Source organism: Bactrocera latifrons, unplaced genomic scaffold, assembly GCF_001853355.1.
Source record: "Bactrocera latifrons isolate USDA-ARS-PBARC rearing strain unplaced genomic scaffold, ASM185335v1 scaffold_57, whole genome shotgun sequence".
NCBI lineage: Eukaryota > Metazoa > Arthropoda > Insecta > Diptera > Tephritidae > Bactrocera > Bactrocera latifrons.
This window is the reverse complement of record NW_017537234.1, coordinates 1,240,451-1,262,949: the sequence shown is the minus strand read 5'-3', so window position 1 is coordinate 1,262,949 and position 22,499 is coordinate 1,240,451. Positions and strand designations below refer to the sequence as shown.

The window sequence follows — 22,499 nt, the reverse complement described above, 5'->3', positions numbered from 1 at the left end:
ATTATTTGGAATACTCTCTCACTTCGTTAAAAAATATAGCGAATTTACACTAGAGAAAAGTAAAACAATACACTCAAGCAATATGAAGTGAAAACAATACCAAAACGCGTGTCATTTTTCTAACATTGTTGCTGCATGCTAAAATAAGAGTACATATACGTATTTATTTTTATTAAAATGTATGCATGTGTAATAAAATTGTATAATTGTGTTCTGCTGAAGCACAAAATTTTCAAATTCGCTACGTCATGTTGGTATTATGTTCCGTATATATACATGTGCATATGTATGTATGTAGTTGTGWTCTACAACTCTTCTGTTAAAATTATGTAACTTTTCCTTTTAAATTTCATGTAATAAATTTTAACAATTACAACAAATGCTGTGCATATGTATGTTAAGTGGTTAAAAAAAAAGAAATTTCTTCTAAAATTTGCTACAAGAAATGTTTTAATTGTATTGCTGCATAGCAACTCTAAAATTTTCTGTGAATTCAATTAAGAATTCAATATTTTCTTCAAATTATAATCCATGTATGTAAATGTATGGTTAGTAGTAAAATAAAATCTAACGCCCCCCTATTAAATACTAGTACTTTTTGCACGTATGTACTTCCACACGATCCGCCTTTTCACAAATTTATATTATTATTTTTTATTGTATAATTCCCTATTTACTGTACTTAAATTGTAGTATAAAATTTATAAATTATTATAAAAAAATTAAATGATGAATTCACATACACATACAGACACATTTAGCTTTCTACCTAAGATTCTTTTCGCGTATTATTAATACAAGAGAAGAAGTAAAAAACAAAAAACAAATAAATCAAATAATGAAAAACTTCGTAGTATAATTAAATATACATTTTATGTAAATGTTTATAAATTATAAATGAGAAATAATAAAATGAAAATGCGATAAAACAAAATCTAGAGAAAAATACAACTTTTCTTTGCTCTCTGGTCTGTCTATGCGCTGTGTAAAGTTTCTTTAGAATCGTTTTACTATTTGCTGCTCTGCTGTGATTTCTATAAGACTAAAATATTTATTAGCTTTTTATAAAACAAAAAATTTGTCTCTAATTTTTATCAACGTATAACGTCTACCAAGGTCTCTCTGTCTCTTCTTAAGATTTCTTGCAAGCTTTTCTATTGAAACCGTCTCCACTCTGCTATTTACGTTATTTACTTAAGTTTCACTAATCTAATAGCGGTATTTGTTTAAGCGACCATTTACTAATTTCATATTTTTATACATATACGCACCTTATTTCTTTAAAAAATGCCATTTTGAAATCAAGATATACGCTTTTTTACCTACTACCTTAATTTAACAGCACTCCTGTATTTTTATTAACATTTTTTGCGTATACAAAAAAAAGGAATCAATTTATAAAAGATATTGCTAATTCATCCGATAAAAATAACAATACTTATGCATTAATTTGAGGGAAAACTTATCATAAAGTAATTTTATGCAAATGTAAACAGCCCACTTAATAAAAATGTAATACATAGATGATAAATACATATAATGGAAATTTTATTCTTACTTACGGAATGTGAGTTGTGTCAACAAAATAGGTGCTGAGATGATAGATTTTGTGGCGGTGCAACTATTTAGGAGCCGATTGCTTGCTGTAAAATCTCCATTCCTTTTCACAACCACCCACCTAATAGCATTTTCAATTTAAATTATTGCAACTTCCCTTAATATATGTTAATTATTCAATTATTAAAAATTAAAATTATGAATTAATTTTTCAATTAAATTATTGAAACGTCACTTCATTGATTACAAGCACATTGCAGCTATTATCGTAACTGCACTAAAAATACCGCTACTACTTTCATGTATAGTGAGAAGCATTGCCCGAATTTATTCGGTATTTTCGCGTCGGTATTGTTACAACGCAGCACTTTACACTGTTTTGAAGTTATTGATACGAAGTTAAACTTTTATTTCATTATTTATTAACTTAACACCATTAATGTAACTACTATTCTTAAGTTTAAAAATTGAAATTACGCTTTACGATCAGCAAACGAAATATCAAAAAGGCGGAAATGCTACAGCAGCATATTGCCAATATGAGCTAAAATTTAAAAGAAGCTTTTAAGGTTGCCATACTTGGTAACTGCAATTTTATGGCGATAGCTTTAACGATATATCATGTTTAATATAAACTCATCTCGCATTTAATTATATTATTTTAATTTAATAATTCTATTTTAACCGTCACCATATTAGCTATTTATTTTATAAAATATTTATGTTCTATGTATTTTAATGCTTCGGCTGTGTTTAGTAATCTTAGGGCTTTGCATTTCGTGCAACCATGCATCTGGTCCAATCAGCTGTTTGCAAACGTCAATGGAAATAAACAAAAATATTTGTGGCAACGAATTACAAAATTTATATTTTTCCTTAATTTGTGTATATTTTTAAATAAAACTAGTGAAATTTTGGTGGTGGTTTTAGTAAAATGGGTTTTCCACGTATATTAAGTAAAAATAATAAGATATATACGAAATTGGGTGAGTTTTGCTTGTCGGGTGATGCAAGTTTCTGGATTGTTTGTCAAGTGTGCCAGGAGGAGCTACAGACACAAGATCAATTTTGGAAACATATACAAGATGAGCACAACTTCATGCATGGCTTGGGATTTAAACAGGTGAGTTGTGTACAAATTATTGCAAATGTAAACATGCTTAGACTTAACTGTTTTGTGTATAATTTGTAACAGGAACAAGCACGAAATTATATGGAGCCTGAGGCGACCACAACACACATTATGCCTTTGCCATTATATCGTAAAGTGAATGAAGAAGAACTGCGTGCCAGTGGTGCACTTGAGCATGGTGGCGATAATTCACAAGAAAAACAAGAGCCAAAGGACTATACAGAAATGCGCGCCATCGAACCGAATGCCGTAGAAATTGACATAAAAGTCGAACCGCCTAGTATAAGACATGCATTAGCATTGGCACCACCACCACCCGTACCGCAGAATGTACACTCCGTTGGTAACGTTGCTGCAAGCGCCGGAACTGGTGTCGCACATCAAAACGTTGAGGTAAGCACAGCTACGCCAGCCTTATATCAACTGCCACAAGTGACACCAGCACCAAGTTCATATGGCACCACAATTATACACAGTGCACCGACCCTAACACACACAATGGGTATGTCAAACGCAGCGGCGGCTGCGGCCTTGATGTCCCAAGAAATGCCAAAAGAATCAAATAGCACTACGGCGAGCGCCAGTAGTGCGATGTCGTCAGAAGATGGTGAACGTTGGTATGTATGCGATTATGAAACCTGCGGCCTAAAGTTCAAATATCAGTCACGTTTAGAGTTGCACCGGGCTGTGCACAGTAAAGAGCGACGTTTTGCGTGTGAGCTTTGTGGCGCCTCGTTCAAGCAATCGTGTAACCTGTCGACGCATCGTAAGAAAAAACATTTTCTGAAAGGTTCAAAGGGACTAGTGCCGCAGCGTTTTTAAAATGCAACGCAACAAAACAAATTATAAATTGATTTTTTTTTTAATTTGTACACTGTTTTTATTATTTCTATACTTTTTTGCGTCATTTGCAAATGTAGTTGCAATATTACTTTTTAGTACCAATAACAAAAACTAGTGTAGTTTATAAGGAAAAATAGCCTTTTAAAAATACAAAATATTTCACTTTTAAAAGAAATAAAGAAGTGAAGTTGAGAAATATATTATATTTTTCCCAGAAATTCGTGCAAGTTCAAGTTTAGTCTTAAGAAAAATTGTTTTTTTTTTTCTTTAGTGTTAAGGCATTTCTTTTGAAATACATATTTACAAAAATATATATATACTTTTTCTATACTGTATATGTAAATAACATTTTACATTATTAAGTGCAAACGCACAAAGTATTGTAAAATGTGAATGTTTGATTGTTAACAGATCAAACGCGATGGTACAATTAATATGTTTTTAAGATTTTAGTGGATAATAAATTCTTTTTGCCCCGATTAAGTACAAAAATAAAATTTCTTGTTTTTATTATAAACTATGGAATAAATAGAGTCTGATCATACTTATTTTTATTTGGCCTGATACAGTTTTGTTACGACCACAGTTGAATTTTCAAATACAGTTTTTTAATCACTCATCAATAAAACTGTTTATTTCGCAATTTCTCTTTTCTAAAAATATATGTATATGTATGTATAGTTTCGTCTTATAAATAACTTTAATTATTATTGGAGAAAGATTAAATTGCCTTTACCCGGAATGTAGTTAATATTATTATATACCGTAATAGTATTATATACTGCCATAACATACTATTTTCTACGCTCAATATCGGCGATCGAACTACTTTACATATGTGTTGTGTAAATTTTAAATTTTGTTTAAAGACATAATTAAAAAAAAAATACCTTCAAGTCTTTCACTCATCTTGCTGTTTAACATAATGATTCGGAATGATTTATTGCGACGGATTTAGTTTTTTTGCCTGGAATAATATTCTTAACACTAAAATATATGGAGCTTACTGCATATTTCAACATGAAATATTAAGTTTCACCCACTAAAAACTTCTTCAAATACTGAATCGACACTATCGGTATTTTCTTGATCGTTACGCGCCCGTTTATAATCGCCATTTTGCCCATTTGACGTTTCCTTTATGCAGAGAAAATCACAGCCATTATTTTCGACGTCCGTTTTATTTAACTGTTTTCGCTTCAAACGCTCATGTGCTTTATTGAAGTATGTCATAGTACGGTCTTTGAAGATGTTGAGCGTTTGTTCAGGGAACTTTTCGCGAAACACTCCTGCAAACACAATGTTACAAAGAATTATAAAAAATAAAACTTTCCTGTACCTTGAAAGACGTCTAGCATAGTCATATCCTTAATTGGATATTTAATAATTTTGTCGGCGGTTACGACACCGCGCCAACAGAACTGATTGGATACTTCATCTGTCATAATGAAACGCCAAAGTACACGACAAAATACATCAGCATTCTCGGTAGCTATAGCAAGTGTTTCTTCGTGCTAAAAGTGTATATACAAAATTCCGTAAATTTTAGTATACTACTTGTCTACATTACAACTTACAAGTGCGTCCCGCATCTCTTTGCTATGGTGTAGCTCATCATCCAAAATGAGCACTTCGTCGCGGCTGTTAAAAGGCTGATCTGGTATTATTTTCATATATCGCTTTAGCATACGATTACCAGGTTCTTTTTTCAATTCAGCCTCAATTAGTTGCACTGCTTGCGTTAGCTTATTGAGCTTGTATTTGAATTCATTGTTAGCGCGTTGCATTTGTTGAAATACGCTTTTCAATAGTGTGCCATTCTCTAGCAATTGCTTGGGTGTAAGCTTATCGACATCTATGTTGGTTTCGAGCTTACCATTTGCGTTTTGGGACTGAAGCTCTTTCTCCGACTGGTTGATGTCAACTGAAATATAAAGCTTGTTTAAGTTTAAAATGTACCATTAAAGTGCTGTGCTAACTTACTTTCATGCCTGTTCCCTTTATGTTGTACACTACTTCCTACAACGGGTTGCGTTTCGGTTGGCTTATCCTTGAAGTCTAAAAATGTATTTGTTATGTCTGTTAGCTCCATAAGCGCATTTGGATCATTTAACGAAACATTTTCTAGATACTCAGCTTCGACATACATTGGCGCCCCATTAGTAACCACTTGAGCCGAATTTGTTTTACATTTTTTTGCATCAACCGTACCATCCAGACAAATTGGCGTAGTGCAAATACTCTCACTATGCTCACTATTGAAATTGGTTGTTTGCGACTTTTCACGCATCACACAAAGTTGTGCTGGTGCATAGTCATGCATCTCTTGTATGTGCGTCCAGAGAGCGTTTTCATTGTGATGTTCTTGCTGGCAGAAACAGCAAATGATACAGCACTGATTTGGTTCTGCTTCTGTAATACAATAATCACCAAACTTTTGATAAATTTTATTATTTTGTCCAAGAATGCGCGTGATGTTCATATTTTCCGGATAACTTGAATCGGTAATTCTTGAGCTTGTAGGCAGTAACTAATGTGCGTACAGTGACAATTTTTCAACTTTCAAGTTATTATTCAATCGTTTTAGTAATAGTAAAAGTTTAGTGTAGAATTGCCAAAATGCCGCTATTGGCACAAAGAACTTGTGTGTAATAAGCAGAGGATGCATGTAAATATGCACTGAATTGCATTTACAGGGTTGTATTTGTGATAAGAGCTCAAAAAATAAAATGGTAACAGTTTTAAAGCTTTTGAAGAAAAATATTTGAGAGCTTATGTAAATTTTATAAACAAATTTTATTCTGTGACACAATTTAAATATTTGATAACCCGGTTTTGAAATTTCTGCATTTCATTTTACCGTTAATTCCAGTTCCTTCTTCTCATTTGAATCATTAAAATTTCTTTAAAAATATTACAAATACTTAAAATTCAAGTGCAAATTAATTTATGTGTTTAGTAATATATTTTTAAAGTAAACAACTACGCTTAAGCATATACATACATATACAGTTTTCCTAACGCCTTTAAATAAATACAAATTTGCTGTTGATTTTCTTATACATGTTTTACTCCAAAATATTTTTTGCAAAGTCTGATATATGCAGAACACCATAACGTTCAGAGGCCACGTGTAAATTTCTGCCATTCACCAATTTTGAATTTATATGCGGATTGTGTAGTTCAGAGATCAGTGTGCTGCAAGCAGCGGCGGGGTCGCCTGAACCACTTAGAGAGCCCTAAAGAAAACAATAGTTTAATTAGAAACCGAAATTAATAACAAATGTGATTTCATACGCACCAACCAAAATTCATTGCCTGGCAAAGCGTTACCATCCCACGCATACGACTCCACAATTAAGGCACTTTCGTATTCCGCTGGCTACAATACAATTTTAAACAAACATATACTACAATGAGATAAATGACTAATTTAACAATAGTTTACCAATTTCTGCGCGGGATTGCGATTGTTTATCAATATTTTAATGCCGCCCCTAGGATGCGTCTCCGTTGTCAGTACGGCGCCATCGTATAGCACACCACAAGCGTTTTCTTTGAAATGCGAAAATTGCACTACGTCGATATGCGTTAAGCGCGGTGCTAACGTCAGCAGGCGTTCGCCAAAAGTTGCCAAAAATATTTTATATTGATGCTGTACTATACGCCAAACACCCAAGCCAAAGCCAACAACATGCAGATACACCTGATTGTCAGCCAGCGCACCGCGCACATTTGCCTCCAGTAGCAGCGTATCAAAAGAGATGGCATAACGCCGCTTCATCAGCACATTGTCGAATATGAATTCGGTATTCGGCACTTTGTAATAGCGTGGCGTGTCTAATGCGCACACCTGCTCAAAAAGTTGATCGTGCGCCTCATAGAAACTGGTCCAAAGCTGACGATAGCCAACAATACGTTTATCTGTCTGTTCCAACTCACTTATATTATAGCCATAACCGTGTGCTTTCGTATTTTGCGTGGGTGTTATGACTATATCCTGCCACTCCATGACATCTGGCACCTCAAAGCGTCCACCAATCATGCCAACAATAACACCAGATGGCTCAATTTTCGATTTATCCTCTTCAATGACGCCACAATTGAAACGATTACCATCGTTGAGAAACTCTGTGTGCGAGGATACGGAGAGGAAAGCGGAAAGCTGCGATATGAAAAAAAAATAAATTATTTAATGCTAATTTGTGCATATATTTGAGTTGGCTTACACACTTTTATCTCATCGTAGCTGAGCACATGTTTCAGCCGCAGGTTCCCACTCTCAGCGCTTGTGCCAACATCATGGAAGCCGCCGAAACCCTCTTGTCCATTTAAGAGCAAATAGTTATCGTCTGCGCCCATAAAAACCACGCACCGCTTTTCCAGTAAACGTTGTACCAAAGCGGTGAGCGCCATGCCATTGTAGAAGGTGCGTTCGATGTCATTACCTAAAAGATAACGGTTTATAATTTAAAAGTAGCAAGAAATTTGTGTAAAGCTAACGTAGTTGTTGTTGCTGTGGTAATATAAAATATATAACCCTATGCGCACGGACGATTAAATATAAGAACTCGTGCTGGCAACGTTCCGTCCCTGTTGAAAACGACTATAAAAAAGTGCCAGTCGCGCATTCAAAGTTTAGTAGGTCAGATATGATCCGTCGATCTAAATTTGTTTGGATCGATAAGCTGTATCATAAGACTCGATCTCTCAAGTTCTTAAATAAAAATTCATTGTGTTTTGCTACGGCAGTTTAAAAAAAAAAAACATTTATTTAATTCGCAAATGTCTCAAAGTTCCAATATTAATGAATAATACTTTTCTACAAAATATTGCACAATAAAGTTTTAACAAAAACTGTCAGAAAATTCTATAGCAACAACAGCTGCAGCGTCAAACTTTCCGACGACACAAGCACTCATTTTAATATGTTTTTAACATAATCTGCTATATGTAATACACCATATTTCTCAGAGGCAATATGTAAATTAGCGCTATTTACATGCTCCGTATTGATATGCGGATTATGCAGCTCGGTTACGAGCGTGCTGCAGGCTGTAGAAGAATCGCCGGTGGACTTCAGCATTTTCTAAAAAAACAAAAATATTAGCAAAAAAGTTCAAATAATAAGATACACACTATTCACCATCCAAAACTCGTTGCCTGGCAAAGCATTGCCGTCCCAGGCATATGAGACGATAAGCAGCATATTCTCCAGCTCAGGGGATTTCTATAAAAAAAAATTAGTGCGGTTAGAAAGTAATGTTATACAAGTATGTCATAATGTGTTAGCAATCATCCATGCATGAATAAAATTAAGGGGTTAGAAGGAACTGCACTTACTTACAGTCCAAATGCTCCCATGCAAATGCCTACCACCTCAGTTCCCAACAAAAGTTAAACAAAAAAGTTGTATTACCATATTTATGCTCACCAGCTTATCTGCTGGATTGCGTTTTGACAAAAATGTACGTATACCGCCATTAGGATGTGTGGGCGACTTATAAATGCCACTGTGCTTCAGATCGCCCCATTCGCTAAGCTTGAACCAAGAGAAGTGCACCACACCGATATGCGACAATTTGGGCAACAACAGCTTTAAACGTTGCGCAAAGGTTTCCAAAAATACTTTCTCTTGTTGCTCGGCCGCGCGCCACACACCCAAACCAATGCCAACCACATGTATATAAGCTTGCTTGCCAGCAGCTGCCGCGCGTGCCTCGCTCTCCAGCAGCAACGTATCAAAGGAGATGGTGTAACGTTTCTTCATCAGCACATTATCGAATATGTCCTTTTGTGCACGCGCATTACCAAAACGTTTGCCATCAGGCGTCACCTGTTCATACAGATAATCACGCTCCTCATAGAACTGCTTCCATACGCGCCTGTAATCAGCGGGACGTGAATTTGTCTCCTCATCGATGGGCAAACCGTAACCATTTTCTTTGGTATTTTGTTTGCTGGTAATTATGATATCTTGGTATTCCATAACATCCCGTCGCACAAGTCGCGCGCCAATTAGACCGATTATGACACCGTCCGTTTCAATGCGCGATTTATTGCGTTCGATGACGCCACAATTCTGTCGATTGCCGTCGTTGAGAAACTCCGTGTGTGAAGATACGGAAAGAAATGCGGAGAGCTATTTGAGTGTGTGATAATTACGTTAGAAGTATGCTCAGTAAGAGAAAGCAGCACTTACCTTGATTTCATCGTAGCAGAGCACGTCTTCTAGCAGCAACGGTGGTTTCTCGGCATCCGTGCCAATATCCAAGAAGCCACTGCAGCCGCGATGGCGTGATAATAAAAGATATTTATCGTTTTTACCGAAGAAGCTAACGCAGCGCTTCGCCAGCAGGCGTTGCACAAAATCGGTGAGCGTCAAATTTTGGTATAGCTCAAGTTCGCGTTTATTTCCTGCAATTTTGGGTATTTCTTATGTATTCACACAAATAATTATAGCACTTTAATTTAATATACAATTTGGAATGCCAAGTTCAGTAAAAAAAAGTATACGTATGACATATACAACTGCTTAAAGCAACATGTGTTTTCCTGTTCTTGCACAAAAAAAAGTAATCTTTGTTCTCTTGTGCATATGCATTATTCACCAAAAAATTACTACAACAAATTAATTGTTGGAAAAATATGGGTAAGTGCTCGTATATGTATGCTTAAAAAAAGGCAAATAAAAAAATAATAATAAACAAAATATGTATATTATATATAGTATATGCATATATGTATAAGAAAAATTATTATTGTATAATGTTTTTTTATATTTAATCTGTTCTGTTATCACTAAGCACCCAAACTGCAGCGTTTGATCGCTACATAATTGTATTTATGTATATATTTTACAAGCTATTGCGAAATGATAAACAGGTTTTATGTGTATGTTGCAGTAAAGTGCCGGCATATTTGTAAATGCATGCATTAAAAATAAATAAAAAACTTATCGACGTTTTTTTTTTATCTACAAGCACTTAAACTTCCTTTAATCTACAGCGTTTGATCACTTCGCTAATGTGTTTATATTTTTACATTGAATTGCGAAATGTTTAACGTATGTAAAAACTGTCATATTTACATACCATATTTGCATTTGTGTTCCAAGAATGCTAGATACAAGCCCAAAACTCGTTCATGTATTATTGGATAGGCAGAAGCGATTTGTTTCTCAATTTCCGGATAACGCTCTTTCGGTTGGCTTATTACACGACAGGTATTGGTGCCGAACTGTGGGTATAATAATTTTAAATATTTACGGCTACTTTTATGTTGCAAATCCATACGCACCTCTACGGGAAAGTTAGACGACTTCTTGATGAAGCTTTTAATGTCTATATGGCTCACAACCGGCTTTTCGACCTTCAAACACTTTTGTAATAAATTTGTACCAAACTCCGTTAATTTTATAGCTGTACCCGGCTTTGGCCAAACCTCCTCAAATTCTGCACCAAAAGTTGACATACTCGCTTTAATTCCAAAAGTTTTGCTGTTGTCGTGATAATTTATATACGGAGTTTTGTTTGTAAATTTTTGTTGACTTGTTGTGTTGCTTAAATGACGTAGAATGCTTGGTTGGGTATTATATTATTTAACAACAATATAATTTTATTCGTCAATGCGTGATTTGTTTATGCTATAAGTCTCTTACAACTTACTAAGCAAACGCTAGCAATCCAACTGAACGGTGTCCACTCATGCGTCGGCATTTATTACACGCTGTAGCAATGAACTTCAGAAAATTTGTGATTTCACAATGGGATTGACCCATACATTTTCACTTTCCTTTTTATTTTTATTTTACACTGCAGATTACATTTACTAGTTTGTTTTGTTCTTTGCTACGCTTGCGGAGGGAAACGGAAAGTGGGTCAGAATGCAGTTTCCACCTGTTTAATTGCAAATTGTAAACGCGAACTCGTAGTGACTGATGAAATCCAATTGGGGAAAAGCAACTAACAGCTGATCTGCTGCGTTGCCAACTATTGTTGAACGCAGTAAGATATTCTATAATTTCCGGCTACTAACTATTTTAAACGGAAAACATTTCTATCAAATTAATAGTTAATAAAACAGCAACAATAAATTCTTAATGCTTTTGGCGAACTAGAAAAACAATACATTTTATAAGACAACAAAAAAGCTCTTGATGCTTTTAGTGAATAAAAAAATTATATTTTTTATGTCACATTATGGAATTACAAAACTTAATTCTCACTTATATTAAACACGTATTTTAACAAGCACTGTATTATTGTAAAATTTTCTTTGCATAATCTGCAATATGTAGCATGCCAAAACGAGGAGATACAACATGCAAATTGTTGCCGTTTACCATTGCTGTGTTTATGTGTGGATTATGCAGTTCAGAAATGAGCGTACTGCAAGCAGCAGCAGGATCCCCAGACGAAGCTAAGGCTCCCTAAAATAAATAATATGCATAAAAAATAATAAGGTGCTTAAGTATTAAAGGTTTTAACTAACCAGCCAAAAATCGTTTCCCGGTAATGCATTGCCAGCCCAAGCGTATGACTCCAACACCAACATATTTTTATACTCCGGTGGCTATTTCACAACAATGTAGCAATATAGTACATACATATATAAATTCAAAGAATATATGAATTTAGAAGAACTTACCAGCTTCTCTGAGGGATTTCGATTGCTCATAAATATTTTAATACCGCCTTCTGGGTGCGTTTCTGACAACATTAGACTGCCATCCTGCAGATTTGCCCAGGCGGATGAAACGAAATAGGAGAAGTGCACCACAGAAATGTGTGACAATTGTGGTAATAGTTGCTGCAAACGTTCGCCAAAAGTCTCTAAAAATATTTTCTCTTGCTGCGGCACCGCACGCCACGAACCCAAACCTATGCCCACCACATGTATATATATTTGTTTGTTAAGGTAAGCGCCGCGTGATTCTGCTTCTAATAATAGCGTGTCGAAGGAGATGGCATAGCGCTTCTTCATCATTAAATTATCAAAAATGTAATTAACATTGGGCTTTATGAAAAAACGTTTCGAGTGCTGTGCCTTAACTTTCTCGTATATTAAATCCGCTTCTTCATAAAAATCTGTCCAAATTCGACGATAATCTACATTACGTTTATTAGCCACTGCTGCCTCCTGTGTTGAGAAACCATAGCCATTCTCCTTTGTATTCTGTGTGGCCGTTATCATTATATCCTGCCACTCCATGGCCTCTTTAACTTGAAAGCGTCCACCAATCATGCCGATTACTATGCCCTCGGTCTCAATTTTTGATTTGTCCACCTCAATTACGCCCTCATTGTAACGGTTACCATCATTTATGAATTCGGTTTGTGAAGAGATTGAGAGGAAAGCGGAGAGCTGTCGAAAATGTAACAGCAACAATACATACATACTTAATACTACTACAATTCGTTAGTGTTTTGTTTTACCTTAATTTCATCATAACTCAAAACATTTTCTAACTGCAGCGGTGCTTTTTCTTCGTCAGTACCTACTTCACAGAAACCACCATAGCCTTTTTCGCCTGTGATGAGCAGGTACTTATCTATACAACCATAAAATGCAGCACAACGCTTAACTAAAAGTCTTTGAACAAGTGCAGTGAGCGTTATATCCGCATAAATTGCGCGTTCTATTTCGTTACCTGCCAATAATAATAAATTATGTTTATTTTTTAGTTGTTAATATTAAACTATTTACCATATTTGTTTTTATGCTCCAAAAATGCTAAATACAGATAAAGTACTCTTTCATGTATCAAAGGATACGCAGATGCTATTTGCTCTCTGATTGCTGTATGACGTTGAGCGGGCTGACTCATTACACGACAAGTATCGGTGCCAAACTTTGTTTAAAAGAGAATATTATACATAGTAAATATTAACATGAGAACTGTTATAAATAACACATACATACTTGCAAAGGAAAGTCGTTTGATTGTATCATGAAGCTTTCAATACTTATGTTATCTGCATCTGGTTTATTTACAATTGCGCACTTTTGCAGCAATTGCCTACCAAATGTTGTTAATTTTATCGCTGAATTATTTTGTGGCCATATTACATTATAATCTTCACTCAGCACCGGCGCTGTGCTATCGTTGGTAGCCATTATGTGGGAAAATAGCTTTTGAATAGTTGTCCACATCATATGACTTGTCATACAACTAGCGTATTTACACGTCGAGGTATGAATGTTAAAAGTTAACCCATGGTATTGCTTTATATTAGTAACCAAAGCTAATTGCATAATAACTTAGCATGAAAAACCTGAAAGAGCTGTCAGCTTCTTAAAATACACGTATACTCGTAATTTGTAAATTGTCGTACATGTATGTATATATGTAAGTATGTGTAAGAACGCAAAGTACATGCATATATGTAAGTAGGTTTGTTTACGGTCTGTAAACTTTAATAATATTATTTTCTGAACATTACTTTAAAACAAAAATGATAGAATTAACAAAATTCGCTATTACCATTTCAGAATTTTAACCCATGTTTATGTAATGTAACTGTATATTTAATATAACTGTGAATAACTGTAATTCTAATTGGCTCATCCACCAGTTGGAATGTAGAACAAAAGAAAATGAAATGAAAATGAAACAGCTCTATCGGCATGCGTTGCCAACTACTAGCCGGAAATAATTTTTTAGAACAATTTTGTACATATTTTCCGGTTCCTCACCAAAAACAAATTTTTTTTAGCAATATTTCAATATCTAAAATTAATAAGTTAGCGCTAAATAAACAATAACTAATGGTTTTTAGTATTTAGTAGCATATTTATGCAATAAGTTCCCCAAACACATCTCTGTGTGCCCAACTTATAAAGAAAAAGGAATAAGGAAAAAGATTACCGCCATATGCAAATCGAAACCGCCATTAGTAATTTTCAATTCTAGTTGGTCGCGTCGGTTGTGAAAAGTGCTAAGTATTTAATTTATGGTTCAAAGTGAAGTAAAGTTTTGCAAAAATGTAATTTTAGTGTATAAATATAATGCGTATGCCGCTTATGTTATTTAATACTTTAAGGTAATGAAAAATAAAGTAATACAATTCTAATAAGTGTGTGATTTAATCTAACCTAAAATTTGTTTGGCGTATTCAGATATGTGTAAGACACCGTAGCGTTCCGAGGCCACATGCAAATTTTCGCCGTTCACCATTTTTCTATTAATATGAGGATTATGTAGTTCAGCAATTAGAGTGCTGCAAGCAGCAGCAGGATCGCCGGAACTCGTGAGAGCGCCCTGAAAGTAACGAAAACTTTGTATAGCATTTTCGTACATGTATGTACATTTTAAGTATATATATATGTTTGTATCTATGTGTGTATGAGTGGAGCAGCATTCTACTTACCTTCCAAAATTCATTTCCTGGCAATGCATTGGCATCCCAGGCATACGATTGAACTATTAACAGTTTCTCATATTCTGGCGGCTGAAAAGTAAATCATTTGCACATTGTTGCTATACAGTTTCTATATTATTACTTACTAATTTTTGTGCTGGATAACGATCGTGTACCAATGTTTCTATACCGCCGTTAGGATGATCTTTCGAGACAATCTTATCACCATCCGTTATAAAGTCTTTAGCAGCGGATGGTCGGAAATTTGAGAAGTGTACCACCGAAATATGTGTTAGACATAATAAAAGTGTTTGAATGCGTTCCTTAAACGTTTTCAAAAATATTTTGTCTTGATGTTGTACGGCACGCCAGGCGCCCAACCCAATACCAACCACATGTAGGTACACTTGTTTATCAGTAGCTTTACCACGCGCATCAGCCTCCAGCAGTAACGTATCAAATGTTATGGCATAACGTTTTTTCATCAACAGATTATCAAAAATATAACGTGTTTTTTCATCTTTAAAAAAACGTGGTGAATTTATATATTCTACCTTATCATACAGCAAATCTTGTTCTTCATAAAAACGTATCCATAATTGTCGGTAGTCGACCTTTGGATTCTTTGTCTTCTTTGCTGATTGCGCTTTGTGACCATAGCCACGTTCTTTCGTATTTTGCATTGGTGTTATCATTATGTCCTGCCACTCCATTACATCTTCTGCCTCGAAACGGCCGCCGATTATACCTATAATAACTCCTTCAATTTCTATTTTTGATTTGTCTTCTTCAATGATGCCACAATTGAAACGTCTACCATTATTTAAAAACTCGCTGTGTGAAGATACTGAAAGAAAAGCGGAAAGCTTGCGAAATAGATTGGCAAAATTAATTACTGTTATAGTCAAAATTCCACACACTCACCTTAATCTCATCATAACTTAATACGTCTTTTAATAACAATGGTGGTTTCTCATCAATGGTGCCCACATCGAAAAAATTTGCCAACGTTTTTCTACCCTTCAAAAGCATATAGTCATCGAGTGGCCCTACGAAGGCCACACAACGTTTCTCAAGTAAACGTTGTACTAGACCTGTAATAGTCATATCTGCATAAATTGCGCGTTCCTGTTCATTACCTAAAAATTGATAGAAAAAGTAGATATTTCGCTTGGATAAAATTTGCATTGGTCGTTGGTTATGCGTTGGTGGAGTGCCATAATACTTTTTAAGTTAAATTTGCTTGAGTGTTAATTAATCAATGTGAAAAAAATGTGAAAGTGTTATTAAATAATGTGAAAATTTGTGAAAAAATGTGAAAGTGCTATTAATTAATGTGAAAATATGTGAAAAACGGGGACGTTTGAAATTATTTCAACTCAGAAATGTCAACATTACACCGGTATTACAACAGGTAATATTTTTGGTATTATATTCATAACTATGATTATATATGTTTATATATATACATACAAATAGCTTGTATTTTCCACATTTTATGCATATTTTAACTATACCAATACAAAATTCAAATTTCTGAATTTATATTATTTATATAAACATATAGATACATGGAATGTGAAACTTTGCTTTGAACCAACTCACCATATTTGCATTTATGCTCCAAGAATGCCAAATATAAACCAACAACACGTTCGTGTATTATCGGATAAGCAGAAGCAATTTGTTTTTCAATTTCCTGATAACGTTCCTTTGGTTGACTCATTACTCGACATGTATCGCGGCCAAACTATACATTTTGTATACAAAAATAAATAACTTAAACCGTCTCTATTTTATTAACGCAACTACTTGCCTTGATTGGAAATCGCAAAGATTGTTCTATGAGACCCTCTACATCAATATCACTTATGTCCGGTTTTTGCACATATGCCGATTTTTGCAGTAATCGCTTGCCGGCTTCGGTGAATATAATTTCTGAACCATATGGCGGCCAAATCTGTTCAAGTTCTTTATCATCAAATTTAGACCTTTTAGATTTAAACCACTTTATACCCCCACAAGCGAACATTTCTAACTTTTTGATTTTTTTTTCTTTATAAGAAGTACAAAATTCTAATAGTACATTTCTAAAATAATTGCGTTGTAGCACAAACCACCAAGTATGTATGTTTTAAAAGTGAAAATTTGCGTTAAATGTGATGTTTATCATATATATACTTATATCTCCATATGGACACATGTTTGAGGGTTTAGTCGGTATCTATGGCTATGCAGCTCTTTTAAAATTGATTTGAATTTCTACGCCCAATTGAAAAAACAATGGTTTTTACATATTTTTAGCAGCGTATACACATAATGTAATTGTGCTTCCAGTGTTTATTCTTCTTTCCAAATAAACCAAATTTTATGTGCAAGCCCAAATATAAACAAATAATCAGCTGGACGAGCCGCCGTGTTGCCAACTAAAACTTGTTGTTGAATGAATACTTATATTTTTTAGTTATTTTAATTGACATTATTATTAGTGATAATACATACATTCATACCAAAAAGTGTTCACATTTTTCTTCAAAACGGCTTTATTTTTATTAATATACATAATCAATATACATAATTCAATACGAGATGAGAACATCAGTTTTAAATTTTCGCTCACAGTAAGCAAATATTTTTTAATAAAACACACTTTAATTGTTTTTAACACTATTTATATTAATCAAACATTATATATTTAAACGTATATGTATATGTATACATATATATATATTAGAAAAATAAATTTTATTTAAATCACACACATTATTACATCTACAATTGTATATTATCATTGTTTCACTAATTAATAAATAACTTAGAGGAGCACTTTGTTTGCAAAGTCTGCTATATGTAAAACACCATAACGATCTGATGCTACATGCAAATTTTCACCATTCACCATTTTTGTGTTGATATGTGGATTGTGTAGTTCGGCGATGAGTGTGCTGCAGGCGGCTGCAGGATCGCCGGAAGTTATTAGAGAACCCTGTTTACAAACATTTAAAAATTCATGACCTTAAAGATCAAAATATATATTTTTTTTGCTAAAGTAAACCTACATGCCAGAATTCGTTTCCAGGCAACGCATTACCATCCCATGCATACGATTCCACCACAAGCATATTTTCAAATTCAGTTTCCTAAAATGGGAAACATACATATACATATACATAAGTAATATATATTAATTATATATAACAACATATGTTGGTATAGTACAACACACTTTAACAACTTACCAATTTTTGCGCTGGGTTTCTATTGCTGAGGAATATCTTAATTCCACCAGTTGGATGCGACTCGTAAGCTAATACACCACCATCTTCAAGATTCGCCCATGCCGTCATGTTAAAATAAGAAAAATGTACCACACTAATGTGTCCCAAACAGGGTAATAGTTCTTGCAAACGTTCGCCAAAGGTTTCAAGAAAAATTGTATCCTGATGCATGACCGCACGCCAGGCGCCTAATCCAATGCCAACTACATGTAAATATACTTGTTTGCCAGCAGCAGCGCCACGCGCATTAGCCTCCAACAAAAGTGTATCGAAAGATAAAGTGTAACGTTTTTTCATCATCAAATTATCGAAAATATACATAGTGTTTGGTATTTTGTAGAAACGTGTCCTATTTTGACTGCTTATATTTTCATATAGCAAATCTTGCTGCTCATAGAAACTTGTCCACAAATTGCGATAATTAACAGCAGGATTCGTGGTACCAATGGCTTCTTGAGCTGTATAACCGTAACCGTGCTTTTTGATATTTTGCTCTTTGCTCACTATTATGTCCTGCCAGTCCATAGCTTCGCGTGCTTGAAAGCGTGCGCCAATAATACCAACTACAACACCAACCCGTTCTATTTTGGATTTATCCACTTCGATTATGCCAGCGTTTCTGCGATTGCCATCGTTTAGGAATTCCGTGTATGATGAAACAGATAGGAAAGCTGAAAGCTAATGGTGTATATAAAATAATCGATATACATATATTATTCTATATGCCTAACTTTGGATATTTAAATAAAAAAATATGTGTGCTACAAAGCTTTATAGGGCATCTTACTTTCATTTCATCATAGCTTAGCACATCTTTCAGCAGAAATGGCGCTTCCTCTTTCGGCGTGCCTACATTATAAAAATTACCCAAACCTGTCTCACCGCTTGTCAACAAATAATGATCCAGCGGTCCTACAAAGGAGACACAACGCTTCTCCAGCAATCGCTGCACCAAAGCTGTCAGCGTCATGCCTTTGTACAATTCGCGCTCTATATCTGTACCTAAAAATATAATATGCTTTAGTACCGCATACATACATATAAATATTCAAGTAAATTTTGTTTGTAACAAACCGTATTTGGTTTTGTACTCCAAAAAAGCCAAATACAAATGCAACACACGCTCATGTATTACAGGATAGGCAGATGCAATTTGCTTAGTGATTTCTGTATAACGTTTCGCCGGCTGACTCATTACACGACACGTATCCGTACCGAACTATTTAATAATATATATATGTTTAGTAATATAATAACATACATGGGAGTGTGTTAGAACATGTTGATGAGTAGTATATAACAATATACCTTTATTGGAAAATTTGCCGATGTTTCCATAAAACTTTCGATACTTAATTGCGTTGCATCAGGTTTGAGCACATCTGCGCATTTCAGCAGCAATTCCTTACCGAAGTTGGTATATATCAATACAGAATTTCGCTTTGGCCATACTTGCTTCAATTCTGCTTCTGCATCTTCTTCAGTTGCACCAGCGCCAGTTGTAAATAAGTTTTTAAACGTACGAAGCATTATTTTTTAGCTTGTAATGCCGCTAAAACTAAATTACTACACAGTATAGAGGAACACACTTGTGCAACCACTAATTCCCTTCATGGTATTTCATTACAATTTATGTTTAAAAGCCATAACTTGGTATTTTTTTATCTGCTTGAGTTGCGGGAAACTTGTTATTGTTTTGTTTTGTTGTTATTGTCGCCTGTTGCGTTCATCAGCTGTTGTTTGCAAATAAGCCCGCTCGTTTACTTGTAAATTGCAATTTTTTCATATAGGTGAAAAAATGCAATTTCATTTGTTATATATTATATATTTTTTATTTATGTATTAAAAACTATAAAATAAAATTGTAGAAAGAAGTTTTAGTTGTAAATATTGCAATTTCTTTGTAATATCCGTTATAAAAATGTGCTATGAAAATAATGCGTAAGTGAAGGAACACGGCTTAGCACAGGTTTCCAATTGCAGTCGATGCAGTTGTTGCTCGGCGTTGCCAACTACTGTAGAAAGTTTGATAGAATTCAGTTCGGTTTGAATATATTTATGAACACTGAAGTTGCATTTCCGATTGCCTTGCAATATCCATTTAAGAAAAATATTTAGTTTTAAAGAAATCGTAATTTTTTGTAAGCTCGTTATGAAATTTAAAATCGTTGTTTATATGAATTTAACGAAAACAAATCTAGATATCGAGAAATATTAAATGAGAAGCCTATTTCTGCTGTATAATTAGACTAGTCAGTATCAGAAGGCTAATTATGAGTTAATATCTTGTCTAAATTCTCTTTAATCGATTTTATTTCAATTTGAGAATGAAATATCTACTGTCTGTATATGCTTACTATTTGATTAGTTTTTGAGCATTCCAACTAAAATATGGCACTAGTCCTTTTTTCCTCAAGAAGCTACTAATTTTTCGTAAGCGCCATTTTCGGATAGCATATAGCCGTCGTACAAATGGAATAATGCAGTTAAGACCTTGTATTAATTTTTTTTTATTTCTCCCAACAAATTGTTTAGTTGGAATTACTATAGCATTTAACTACCACATAAACGGTCGAACACTCCGTTTTCTTATATAGAAAGCTTATATAGAAAGCTTTTTTATTTCACATGGTATCTTCATGGAATTTGGTATAGCTTATTATCCAGATCAACGTTATAAACTAACAACAAATTGCTTGGTTCGTCCTACTATAGCATATACATACAAGCTACTCTTTCAACATCTGGTCTTGTATGAAAACTTTTTGCCAGTGTATTATAGCGTCGGTGCAACCGTAGTTAACGGTTTTTTTGTTTTAAAAGTGCTTGTAATAAATAAAACAGCTTTTTTAAGTTAGTAATTCTTTTTGCTTTGGTACTCGTACTTTTCAGTTTATTTCATAATCATATTACTTTTAACTTTTTTTCTTACATTAGTATACATTTGCATTGCACTAAAATGTTTTGCCTCATAAATCATAATTAGTTTAAAATATATGTATGTATATATTTTCTTTAGTTTTTACATTGATAGGGACGTTAATAAATGTTGGCAACGCGAAATCTCTTCAACATTTTCTCTTCAGCTTTTCATACAAGTTTCGATAGCTTTACTTTTCAAATTCAGTTTCGTTTGTTTTATTTTTAATTTTTTTTCAAATAATCGTATATTTAGTGCACGCCTTTAAGGGTGCAGAGCATAGTTTTTTCTCAGTAATTTTAAACTTACATTTTTTTTTATCTACTCAAACAACGGGAGTTTTTTTTAACAAATGCGCACAGAAAAGTAGAAATAAATTTGCGTACATTTTGAAATAACTATTTAGTAAATTTTTACACGCTAAAACTTTTCACTAATATGCATTATAATTTCATGATTATATATGCATATTTTAATACTCCTTTTGCTTTCAGTTAGTTGCTTTGGTTTCAGTTGCTACGCTACTTAAAAACTAACAGTTTGCGACTTTTTTTACTTTTTTGGAATTTATAATTTTCTTTAAATATTTAATACATATTTTTAAGTATTACTTTGTATTTGCTTGCTTTACACTTCCTGCTCTGCTCCTTTTAATTTCCTTCATACATATTTGTTAATAATATTTTTTTTCACAAATAAGTTCCCAGCATTTCTCCTTTCGCTCTATACTCATAATTGTTAAACTTTAAGAAATAAATCCTTTTCAATTCATAATTGCATTTCGTCAGGGAGTTTTGGTTTTACAAACTAAAACTATTGTTTAACTAAAGTATGCGTGTAGTAGCTTCTAGTCGGCTTCTATTTATTCATTTTCTTTAAGCTAACGAATTTACTGTTACTTAGTGTTTTTTGTTATTTTATTATTTCACCTGAAAATCCATAGAATGCATATATGCTTCCATCTAAGTGAAATTAAATATAATAAAAATTACCATTCATAAGTTCATACGCAGCGCAAGTTTCGAGAGTTTAAAAATACGTAGTACTTAAGTTCACTAAACATTTACTACCGTAATATAGAGTCTATATATTTATATAATAAATTCAGCTAGAGTTTTGAAAATTAAAGTACTTAGAATAAAGATTTGCAAGGGTAAGGGTAAAGGAATGTGGTAACTGTGTGTTGCGCACGCGTTACCAACTACAGACAATTAGGCGCGTAAAGCAAAGGCTGGTACACTGAGCAAAATGTAATATATTCGCGAAATGACGTTTTGACTATTTATATTTTGTTGTGGTGAATTTTATCCGAGAGCTTTACTTGCATGCTTAGGCGGTTAGTGCTAAAAAATATGCATGAGATATTGGAAATAAAAAAAATTAAAAAAAAAATTTTTTCTACAAGT

General features: G+C 33.9%; 5 protein-coding genes across 11 annotated transcripts; 1 reads left to right on the top strand and 4 right to left on the bottom strand.

Moving 5' to 3' along the window:
• The first annotated feature begins 2,400 nt into the window (after positions 1-2,400).
• On the top strand, positions 2,401-3,923 carry LOC108974580 (AT-rich binding protein). The gene is made up of 2 exons (XM_018942498.1): positions 2,401-2,680; positions 2,753-3,923. Exons 1-2 carry the CDS (start codon positions 2,492-2,494, stop codon positions 3,509-3,511), a joined length of 948 nt encoding a protein of 315 aa, XP_018798043.1. The 5' UTR covers positions 2,401-2,491; the 3' UTR covers positions 3,512-3,923.
• A 145-nt stretch (positions 3,924-4,068) lies between these two features.
• Positions 4,069-6,185, bottom strand: LOC108974579. Its single transcript, XM_018942497.1, has 4 exons — positions 5,516-6,185; positions 5,110-5,456; positions 4,872-5,046; positions 4,069-4,821 (listed from the first exon to the last, which is right to left on the bottom strand). Exons 1-4 carry the CDS (start codon positions 6,012-6,014, stop codon positions 4,568-4,570), a joined length of 1,275 nt encoding a protein of 424 aa, XP_018798042.1. The 5' UTR covers positions 6,015-6,185; the 3' UTR covers positions 4,069-4,567.
• Positions 6,186-6,309: 124 nt separating this feature from the next.
• LOC108974637 lies at positions 6,310-11,474 on the bottom strand. Of its 3 annotated transcripts, none has more exons than XM_018942598.1 (6): positions 10,832-11,474; positions 10,627-10,771; positions 7,766-7,980; positions 6,981-7,697; positions 6,834-6,914; positions 6,310-6,771 (listed from the first exon to the last, which is right to left on the bottom strand). In XM_018942598.1, exons 1-6 carry the CDS (start codon positions 11,003-11,005, stop codon positions 6,601-6,603), a joined length of 1,503 nt encoding a protein of 500 aa, XP_018798143.1. In that variant the 5' UTR covers positions 11,006-11,474; the 3' UTR covers positions 6,310-6,600. The 3 variants fall into 3 exon arrangements, with proteins under 3 accessions (XP_018798143.1, XP_018798142.1, XP_018798144.1); XM_018942597.1 differs by lacking the exons at positions 6,310-6,771; positions 6,834-6,914; positions 6,981-7,697; positions 7,766-7,980 and adding exons at positions 8,356-8,621; positions 8,679-8,762; positions 8,952-9,674; positions 9,735-9,949; XM_018942599.1 differs by lacking the exons at positions 6,310-6,771; positions 6,834-6,914; positions 6,981-7,697; positions 7,766-7,980 and adding exons at positions 8,356-8,621; positions 8,679-8,762; positions 8,967-9,674; positions 9,735-9,949.
• A 213-nt stretch (positions 11,475-11,687) lies between these two features.
• Positions 11,688-17,250, bottom strand: LOC108974578. 5 transcript variants are annotated; one of them, XM_018942496.1, is made up of 8 exons: positions 16,712-17,250; positions 16,501-16,645; positions 15,820-16,034; positions 15,450-15,761; positions 15,042-15,335; positions 14,905-14,985; positions 14,630-14,795; positions 13,605-13,818 (listed from the first exon to the last, which is right to left on the bottom strand). In XM_018942496.1, exons 1-8 carry the CDS (start codon positions 16,925-16,927, stop codon positions 13,796-13,798), a joined length of 1,452 nt encoding a protein of 483 aa, XP_018798041.1. In that variant the 5' UTR covers positions 16,928-17,250; the 3' UTR covers positions 13,605-13,795. The 5 variants fall into 5 exon arrangements, with proteins under 5 accessions (XP_018798036.1, XP_018798041.1, XP_018798037.1 ...); XM_018942491.1 differs by lacking the exons at positions 14,630-14,795; positions 14,905-14,985; positions 15,042-15,335; ... (2 more) ...; positions 16,501-16,645; positions 16,712-17,250 and adding exons at positions 11,688-11,963; positions 12,026-12,106; positions 12,182-12,898; ... (1 more) ...; positions 13,241-13,385; positions 14,019-14,068 and having other exon boundaries at positions 13,457-13,818; XM_018942492.1 differs by having other exon boundaries at positions 15,042-15,761.
• Positions 17,251-17,589: 339 nt separating this feature from the next.
• LOC108974586 lies at positions 17,590-19,962 on the bottom strand. Its single transcript, XM_018942503.1, has 6 exons — positions 19,482-19,962; positions 19,248-19,392; positions 18,961-19,175; positions 18,135-18,851; positions 17,955-18,035; positions 17,590-17,881 (listed from the first exon to the last, which is right to left on the bottom strand). The coding sequence occupies exons 1-6, from the start codon at positions 19,701-19,703 to the stop codon at positions 17,711-17,713; spliced, it is 1,551 nt and encodes a 516-aa protein (XP_018798048.1). The 5' UTR covers positions 19,704-19,962; the 3' UTR covers positions 17,590-17,710.
• Between the last annotated feature and the right edge of the window lie 2,537 nt (positions 19,963-22,499).